The 10437-nt window shown below is 35.9% G+C and overlaps 1 protein-coding gene across 1 annotated transcript in view; it reads left to right on the plus strand.

The window, feature by feature from the left end:
- Nucleotides 1-9155, plus strand: part of LOC100633992 (dynein beta chain, ciliary-like) — a gene marked incomplete at its 5' end in the record, with an annotated part of 15735 nt that extends 6580 nt beyond the window's left edge. The window contains 20 exon segments of the mRNA XM_020004415.1: nt 1-346; nt 579-752; nt 966-1679; nt 1957-2118; nt 2331-2524; nt 2677-2914; nt 3115-3306; nt 3397-3558; nt 3619-3747; nt 3819-3923; nt 4082-4625; nt 4683-4825; nt 4877-4992; nt 5144-5336; nt 5547-5782; nt 5974-6138; nt 6443-6605; nt 6662-6826; nt 7967-8107; nt 8194-9155. The exon segment at nt 1-346 is cut by the window's left edge and continues 5 nt beyond it. Of these exon segments, the coding sequence (XP_019859974.1) occupies nt 1-346; nt 579-752; nt 966-1679; nt 1957-2118; nt 2331-2524; nt 2677-2914; nt 3115-3306; nt 3397-3558; nt 3619-3747; nt 3819-3923; nt 4082-4625; nt 4683-4825; nt 4877-4992; nt 5144-5336; nt 5547-5782; nt 5974-6138; nt 6443-6605; nt 6662-6826; nt 7967-8107; nt 8194-8451 (4540 nt within the window).
- Nucleotides 9156-10437: the final 1282 nt, after the last annotated feature.

Genomic DNA, 10437 nt, shown 5'->3' on the forward strand with positions numbered 1-10437 from the left:
ACATGTACATGTACATGTATTTGATCTCTCATTCACTCTCTTTATTATATATTATACATGTAGTTATGTCCAGAGTTGGATTGATAAGAGAGAGGTACAATCAGAGAAGGCAAACCTCACCATATTATTTGACAGATACATCCCTCCTTGTCTGGAGACACTGCGGCACAGGTTCAAGAAGATCACCCCGGTATCAGAGAGCAGCATGATCCAGACACTCTGCTACCTACTGGAGGCTCTCCTCACTCCGGAGAACACACCTCCAGACTCAAACAAGGAAGTGTATGAGATTTATTTTGTGTTTGCTGCAGTATGGGCCTTTGGTGGAGCCATGTTCCAAGATCAGGTTATAAATATTAACATTATATTATACATGTACATGTACATGTAGTGTGTATCATAAATGTTTTTTTCACTATTTAAATTGTAAGGATTTATACTGCAAAATTGAGTGTTTACTGCTTAGACAAATACATTTAAATTTTTTAAATGTATAATAAATTAGCTATTCAAGCTGCTTATTTTTAATCATAGGATTATTATTATTATTATTTTTATTGTTTGTTTGTATTTGATAGTTGATAGATTACAGAGTTGAGTTCTCCAAGTGGTGGGTGAGTGAATTCAAGAACATCAAGTTCCCCAGTCAGGGGACGGTATTTGATTATTTCCTTGACCCCGAGACCAAGAAGTGGGCCCCCTGGAGTGACAAAGTACCAAACTTCAACTATGACTCTGACATACCTCTTCAAGTGAGCATGTGCAGTATATGTATAATATTACATGTACATGTATCTTCTATTATGCACTGTACTATGTACAGTAGCATATTATTATGATAATATAGTGGGTATTTTCTCTATGATATTTATACTAGTAAGGCATCCTTTATAATACATCATAAATGTATTATTATTATTATTATTATTATTATTATTATTATTATTATTTTCATCATCATACAGAGTATGCTGGTCCATACATTGGAGACAGTCCGTTACAGATACTTCCTTGATCTACTAATAACTAATGGTAGACCAGTAATGCTAGTAGGTAATGCTGGCTGTGGTAAGACAGTCCTCATTAATGACAAGCTGAACTCACTTGATGAGAACATGATGGTCACTATGATCCCATTCAACTACTACACAACATCACTCATGCTCCAACACGTAATGGAGAAACCGCTGGAGAAGAAAGCAGGTCGTAACTACGGTCCACCAGGAAATAAGAAGCTAATATATTTCATTGATGACATGAATATGCCTGTGGTTGATACCTATGGTACAGTACAGCCCCACACATTAATACGACAGCACTTGGACTACAGTCATTGGTACGATAGGAACAAACTGATCCTTAAGGAAGTCCATAATGTTCAATACATATCCTGCATGAACCCAACTTCTGGCAGTTTCACCATTAACTCAAGACTACAACGTCACTTCAGTGTGTTTGCCCTTAGCTTCCCTGCTACTGAAGCACTGAGGACTATATACCAGAGCATTTTAATGGGGCACTTGACTTCCTCTGGCTTCCCTGTCTCTATCCAGCGTATCAGTGAGAAGATAGTCAGTGGTGCTTTAACGCTTCATAACAAGATTGCTACCTCATTCCTCCCCACTGCTGTCAAGTTTCATTATATCTTTAATCTTAGGGACCTCTCAAATGTCTTTCAGGTAAGTAATATATACTGTATGTGTAGCTGGTAATTTTTAATGTACATGCATGAGTAAAGTTTGATCAATTGCTAAATTTTTAGTCATTGGTGGGCAAATGGCCACCAAATTTTCCCCTTTAAAATTACCAGAAAATACAAAACTTTTAATGTAAATTTGTAAAGACTTTGTATGTGTACATGTACATGTGCATGTACATTTGTCAGTTAATTTTTAAAGGGTCCATACTAATGTCCTTATATTAATGATAATTACAGTCTTTATCTACATGGTACAGGGTGTGTTATTTGCTGGTCCTGATTGTGTTAAGACTCCAATGGACTTTGTTCGTGTCTGGCTTCACGAGGCTAGCAGAGTCTATGGGGACAAGTTCATTGATGATAAAGACATATCAACATTCAATAAACTCAAGTTTGACATTGCTAAACAATCATTTGATGTAAGCACGACCTTTTTAATGCATGTACTGTACATGTACTTGTACATATACATGTACATGTACATGTACTTATGCATGTACATGTATATGCTATAATATTATTTTAATAGAGTGTACATGTACATGTACATGTACATTATATATTTATTTATTATTATTATTATTATTATTATTATTATTATTATTATTATTATTATTATTATTATTAATAGGATCTCGATGATGAAGCCCTCAAGGCAGAGCCACTAATCTACTGTCATTTTGCTACCGGTATAGGAGAGCCTAAGTACATGCCCATCACTGCCTGGCCCACACTGAACAAGATACTAGAGGAAGCACTCGACTCCTACAATGAGATCAATGCTGTCATGAACCTTGTACTCTTTGAAGCTGCCATGCAACACATGTACGTATACATGTACATGTACATGCATATAGTACACTGCCTTTACCAATATCTTTATTGTACAATTGTACATGTACATGTATACTTTTCACTACATATTATTATTATTGTTATATATTCATTGTTTGTTTGTTTGTTTGTTTGTTGTTTAGTTGTCGTATTAGTCGTATCCTTGAGTCTCCTCGTGGCAATGCTCTCCTTGTTGGAGTTGGTGGAAGTGGAAAGCAGAGTCTTACGAGGCTGGCCGGGTCTGTCGCTGGACTGGAGGTGTTTCAGATACAACTGAGGAAAGGATACAGCGTGACTGACCTTAGGACTGACCTAGCTCAGCTCTACATCAAAGCAGGTCTAAAATCAGTGGGCACCATATTCCTATTGACAGATGCACAGGTACTGTACTCTATTTTTAATTTTATTACATTTTCTGATACATATACCATGTACTTATGTTGTGTAAAAGTTTGAGCTGATTCTGATCAAAAATTATATTTTTACGAATTTTTAAAGTTTCTCAAAAATCTGACAAAAGTCCCTCTCCAATGTACTTTTTTAACTGTACATGACTATTATTATTTTATTATTGTTATTAGATTCCTGATGAGAAGTTTCTAGTGTTAATAAATGATTTGCTAGCCTCAGGAGAGATACCAGGTCTGTTTGCTGATGATGAGTTAGAGAATATCATCAGTGGACTACGTAATGAAGTGAAGGGAGCAGGTATACAGGACACCAGGGAGAATATATGGAGATTCTTCATTGATAGAGTCCGGAGACAACTTAAAGTACTTTAATCTATTAATTTTTGTGTGTGTCCTGTAAAACTTTATTAAAATTAAGAAATGTATCATAAATTTTTATTATTTTCTTGTTAGGTTGTATTATGTTTTTCTCCTGTTGGTACCACGTTAAGAGTGCGTGGGCGTAAGTTCCCAGCTGTTGTTAGTTGTACTTGTATTGACTGGTTTCATGAGTGGCCACAAGAAGCTCTCATATCCGTCAGCTCAAGATTCCTTTCTGAAGTTGAACTCATAACGGTAATAGATACTCAATGTTGTATATGTGTTTTTAATCTTTGCATTTCTTGTGTATAATAGCCTGCTGTACGTCAGTCTATTAGTTTATTCATGTCCTATGTTCATACCAGTGTGAATGATATGAGCAAGCAATACCTAGCTAATGAGAGAAGATATAACTACACCACACCTAAGAGCTTCTTAGAACTGGTATGTCATTAACTTTATCATAGTATTATTAATATAGTATTTTAATTTATTATTTATTATTATTATTATAGATTAATTTATATCGTAATTTATTGAGTAAGAAGCACAGTGAGTTATTGAGGAACATGGAGAGGTTAGAAGGAGGACTGGAGAAGCTGAAGAGCACATCAGCTCAAGTACGTACAGTAAAATAATAAAGAAAATAGTAGTTTTAAAATCAAACCATTATTAACTACATGTACATGTACAGTATGTCAAAAATACTGAAATTAATATACGCATATAGTTACTCATTATATTGACCTATTGATTATACATACATTGTGTCCTGTAGGTGGATGATTTGAAGGAGAAATTGGCTGCCCAGGAAGTTGAGCTAAAACAAAAGAACGATGATGCTGATGCTCTCATTAAGAGAGTAGGCATTGAGCAGGAGAAGGTCGGGAAAGAAAAAGACTTTGCCGACGGTGAGGAAAAGAAAGTCGCTAAATTTGCCGAAGAAGTATCCAAGAAGCAGCACGACTGTGAACAAGATTTAGCTCGTGCGGAACCAGCTTTAGCAGCTGCCTCCGAAGCACTCAATACTCTTAACAAAGCCAACCTGACTGAATTGAAATCATTTGGAAAACCACCTCCAATTGTAGTTAAAGTCATAGGAGCGGTGATGGTATTGACCGCTCCTTCTAATAAAATACCCAAAGACACTTCATGGAATGCTGGAAAGAATTACATGGGGAAGTTGGACCAGTTCCTGGACATGTTGATACACTTTGATAAGGAGAACATACAAGATGCTAACAGGAAAGCAGTGGAGCCTTACCTTCAAGATAAAGAGTTTGATCCTGACTTTGTACGAGCTAAATCAGCAGCTGCTGCAGGTAAAACGTTATTATTATTATATTGTATATGCATATCATTACTACTTCTTTTCATAGGTCTGTGTGCTTGGGTTATTAACATTGTTAATTTTTATGAGGTTTTCTGTGACGTTGAGCCAAAAAGGAAGGCACTAGCAACAGCTAATGCAGACTTAGCTGCAGCTCAGGAGAAACTATCAAAAATAAAAGCTAAAATAAAAGTAACACATTGAGTACATGTACATGTATAATTATTATGATTGTTCATGTAGGAATTGGATGATAATCTCTCTGAGTTGACTAGAGAGTTTGAGGAAGCTACTGCTGCTAAGCTAAAATGTCAACAAGAAGCTGAGTCCACTGCTACAATCATTGGTCTAGCTAACAGGTACAAGTACATGTATAAGTACATCAATATGTGTGTTTAAAATGCAATAAATATTGGGGATGTTTTTGGAGCCATTTTTGAAAAAAACTCTGGGCTATTTGGTTTTTTAAAGCTGATGTGATCTACATGTACATGTACACATGTACTGTAGGTTAGTAAATGGTTTAGCGTCAGAGAAGGTACGTTGGGCTGAATCTGTTGAGAAGATGAAGGAGGAAGAGAAGACACTAGCTGGTGATGTACTGATGACTGCCTCTTATATATCATACGTGGGCTGCTTTGGACGGAGCTATCGTATTGACCTACTGGAAGGAAAATGGATACCATTCCTTGGGACACTTAATGTGAGAATGTACATATGTACAGTGACCAGTGTGTGTGTGTGTGTAAGTAATGTAATACCTGAGGACTGAGATATCTGCTTGAGGTGAAGCTGAGGGCAGATATCAAGGGACTCAGGTATTACATTACTGATACTCACCTCCAGACACACACACACTGGCCACCCCATATACATGTACATGTATTTAATGTACATTCATATCCACACATAGCCAACAATACCAAGGACTGAAGGATTAGATGTACTAGCACTGTTAACTGATGCTGCTACTGTTGCAATGTGGAACAATGAGAACCTTCCCAATGATCGTATGTCCATAGAGAATGCTACCATACTAACCAACGCTGAGCGATGGCCGCTAATGATTGACCCACAGCTGCAAGGAGTCAAGTGGATCAAGACTAGGGAGGCTGAGAATCTTAAAGTAGTTCGACTGGGAAATAAAGGGTAAGGAAGTTAATGTAGTACTGTATGTGTAAATGTATTACTATTGTTAAGAATAAATGGTTTACATGTACATACACTGTACATGTGTTTGGAGTATTGGACACTAAAACACAGACCAGTATACTAAACATGGGTTTGAAGGAATATGTAATTGACTGTTGATAATGAATAATGTTTTTTTCATTCTGCAGATATTTGGATTCAATAGAGAGTGCAGTGTCTAATGGTGATTGTCTTCTATTGGAGAACATTGGTGAGAATGTAGACCCAGTATTGGACCCACTACTGGGACGACTCACTATAAAGAAAGGAAGGTACATTAAGATGGGAGACAAAGAAGTGGAATACCACCCATCGTAAGAACAATCCAATAATTTTTATACTATTGTACATACACGTACATGTATATACATGTACATGTACATATATCTAACTAACTTTAAATATTTTAAAGAATACCCTGATTTTATCTCAGCCATTTCCTCTATTCATATACATGTATACTCAATGACTCATACACAATTCTAATAAATTTGAACTTTTATACTGTCACATACTGTATGCATGTACATGTACAAATATTATTATTATTATTATTATTATTATTATTATGTCCATTATTATTTATTATTATTATTATTATTATTATTTATTCTTTAGGTTCCGTATGATACTCCAGACCAACCTAGCTAATCCTCACTATAAGCCTGAGATGCAGGCTCAAGCCACACTCATTAACTTCACTGTCACACGAGATGGACTGGAGGATCAGCTACTAGCTGAAGTGGTCGCCAAAGAACGACCAGACCTTGAAAAAACTAAAGTATCATTCTATTTAATAGTATTTAAAGTATTTTATGTCTTTGATTTTGTCCAAAGGCTGAGCTGACACGTCAACAAAATGAATTTAAAATCAAATTAAAGGAACTTGAGGACTCACTATTGTCTCGTCTTTCATCGGCAGGAGGGAACTTCCTTGGTGACACTAGTCTAGTGGAGAACCTTGAAATTACTAAGAGGACAGTGGCTGAGATTGAAATAAAGGTAAGATACATGCATTGTAACTTATGTGTTTGTGTGTACATGTGTGTGTGTTTTTTATTCTAAAAATAATAATATTGGTAATACGAGCCAATTTTTAATGCTAAAAGAGTATAGGCCTTATATTCAAAACTTTTAAAGGGTCGTAACTCAAAAAATTAAAGTCGGAATCAGCTCAAACTTTGTACATAGCATTAGGACATCAATATGTATCAGAAAATGTAATAAAAATTTGGGGTGATTTCAGAGCCATTTTTTGAAAAAAACCATGGGCTATAGCCTTGGGTATTTTTCAAAATTTTAGCATTTTCTTAAAATGGTCGTAACTCAAAAAATTGAAGTCAGAATCAGCTAAAACTTTCTACACAGCATGAGGACATCAATATAAATCAGAAAATGTAATAAAAATTTGGGGTGCTTTCGGAGCCATTTTTTAGAAAAAACCATGGGCTATATAGCCTTGGGTATTTTTCAAAATTTTAGCGTTTTCTTAAAATGGCTGTAACTCAAAAAATTGAAGTTGGAATCAGCTCAAACTTTGTACATAGCATTAGGACATCAATATGAATCAGAAAATGTAATAAAAATTTGGGGTGATTTCAGAGCCATTTTTTGGAAAAAACCATGAGCTATAGCCTTGGGTATTTTTCAAAATTTTAGCGTTTTCTTAAAATGGCTGTAACTCAAAAAATTGAAGTCGGAATCAGCTAAAACTTTCTACACAGCATAAGGACATTGATATGTATCAGAAAATGTAATAAAATTTGGGGTGATTTCGAAGCCATTTTTTGAAAAAAACCATGGGCTATATCCTTGGGTATTTTTCAGAATTTTGGCATTTTATTAAAATGGCCGTAACTCAAAAACTTAAAGTCAGAATCAGCTCAAATGTTCTACACAGCATAAGGACATCAATATGCATCAGAAAATGTAATAAAAATTTAGGGGGAATTTGGAGCCATTTTTTAGAAAAAACCATGGGCTATATCCTTGGGTATTTTTCAAAATTTTAGCATTTTCTTAAAAAGACCATAACTTGAAAAATTAAATTCAGAATCAGCTCAAACCTTCTACACAGCATAAGCACATCAATATGTATTAGAAAATGTAATAAAACTTGAGACTATACATTGTATACTGTAGGTTGCTGAAGCTAAGGTAACTGAGAAGAAGATCAATGAAGCAAGAGAGAGCTACCGACCTGCAGCTGCCAGAGCCTCAATACTATACTTCATACTCAATGACTTGTGCAAGATCAACCCCATATACCAGTTCTCACTGAAAGTAAGATATGTACCCTAATCTCTCTTAGACCTTTAATCATAAGAATGTGTATTGGTAGAGTATGTATTAAGTATTATTGTTTGTAGGCATTCAATGTGGTGTTTCACAATGCTATAGACAGGACTGAGCCAGCAGATGATGTCAAGCAGCGTGTTCTCAATCTCATTGACTCTATTACCTATCTTGTATTTATGTACACCACCAGGGGTCTGTTTGAAAGAGATAAACTGATATTCACTTCACAAGTCACTTTCCAGGTATTCATACTATGCATACAGTACTTAAGAATGTGCTTGTTTATACTTGTTAAAGTCCAGTGTGTCTCAAGGTGTGTTATAGTATAGGTAATGTACCTGGCAATACACTCAATCCAGTAATCAGAATTATTGTCATTTTTTGAATGTCAAGTAATTGCAATACTAATTAGAACAAATTTGATAGTAAAACATCAAAACAGCATGTACTTGTACAAATGTAGATAAACACACCACTCACATGTCACTACTTAACATAAATCTCATACAAACTAACGGGAACATCTTCATTAGTAGTTCCCTCATCTCCGCACACCCTCAACTCAATATAGTCTGTAGTGGTAGTGCTACCATAGTCTCTGTGAAACCATGGGATACCAGGAACATTACAACAAGCTGTTTCGTTAGAACCACAACCTTGACCATCCCAGAGTGGATCAGATGTGTAGAGGGTACTTGACCAATCAACATTGCGACTACCTGATTCACAGAAGTAGTTGCTACCAATGAAAGATGGCACTGATACTGTACTATCAGTATTACATGGACACGCATTTGTTGCTGAAGAGCTTGTTTCAGTGTAACCAGCCATCAGTGACCAGACATGTTGACGAGAAGACCCACGAGTGATGCTAACACCATCAATGTATGAAGAATTAACGTCATTGCGATGATTGTTGCCTTCATTATGTAGTGCATCTGGTGATCCCCATTGATACCCAGTTACTCTACCACATATCTGAGAATAACTGATACCATCAGATGAGAACTGAACTGATACACAGCTACCACTGCTTGTTGCTGGTCTACCACAAGCTCTATGATATCCTGACTGGTACAGTCTAAACCCAGAAGGACAGTTCTTTGAAGCATCAGTCATATCCAGATATGCTAGTCTTGTCCATCCTCTTCCTGAACCACACAGTGACTCCATATGACAACTGTTAACTTTAGAAACAACACCGTTAGCCCATTCATTAAAGTCAGGAATGCTCCCGTTAACTCTAGATACTATATCATTAGCCCATTGAGTGAAGTTAGGATATTCATTGTTACCAGCAACAGCTCCAGTAGTAGCTGTACTGGTACATACATCATCTCTAGCAGCCAATTGAAGCAGTAACAAACCAAGTGTTATCAAGAGTAGCATCACAACGAGACACAGCAGTATAGCAATGACAACTAATGGTTTGCTCCATGTTGACTGCTTTGATGTAGTCTCCTTAACAGCTCCTGTTGATTGAGCACTATAATCCTGATTCCTCCTACCACTAATATCAGCCAGTTCATAAGTATTCCCCTCTCCTCCTTCTACAGGAGCTGCTATATCATATTCTCCCTTTTCTTCCATTGTCTTCTCAAGGCTCAGTTACAAAGGAATGCACTATTGTAGTAGATATATCATCAGCTAATCACATTTAAAGTGCAACCATCCAAACTACTACACTACTACACAGAAATGTGTTTCTAATATTACTAACCATATAAGGACAGCCAAATTAATGTTACCTGTGATTTCACAGTGTATCATTTCCAGTACATTTATTTTTATTGTGTGTCATTAATTTTGTGTGTGGTGACTTTTAATAGCAAAATTTTGCTAAATTTTTACAAGCCTCTTGTATTTATGTACACCACCAGGGGTCTGTTTGAAAGAGATAAACTGATATTCACTTCACAAGTCACTTTCTGGTATACATACTATGCATACAGTACTTAAGAATGTGTCTGTTTATACTTGCTAAAGTCCAGTGTGTCTCAAGGTGTTTATAAGTACTGTAATACCTGCATGGTAATACCGGTACACTAGCCTTGGCAGATTATGCCAGCATAATTTATATTTTAAAAAAGTGCAATAAACAAGCCATTGCACTCAATAAATTAACTGTTTTAAATTATGTTTGAACAGCTACTTTTGCTCAGAACTTCATAATCTCACATTTTTGGGTGGTTATTATAATGAAATTCATGGGCATAATTGGGAACATAATGGCTGACTGGTAGAGCATAATAGAGCTGTTTCCTGAGAGTTGCAGCATAACATGATAAAGCAATTTTAGTGCATAGTATCAAAAG

This window comes from Amphimedon queenslandica, unplaced genomic scaffold (genome assembly GCF_000090795.2).
Source record: "Amphimedon queenslandica unplaced genomic scaffold, v1.1 AMPQUscaffold_12220, whole genome shotgun sequence".
NCBI lineage: Eukaryota > Metazoa > Porifera > Demospongiae > Haplosclerida > Niphatidae > Amphimedon > Amphimedon queenslandica.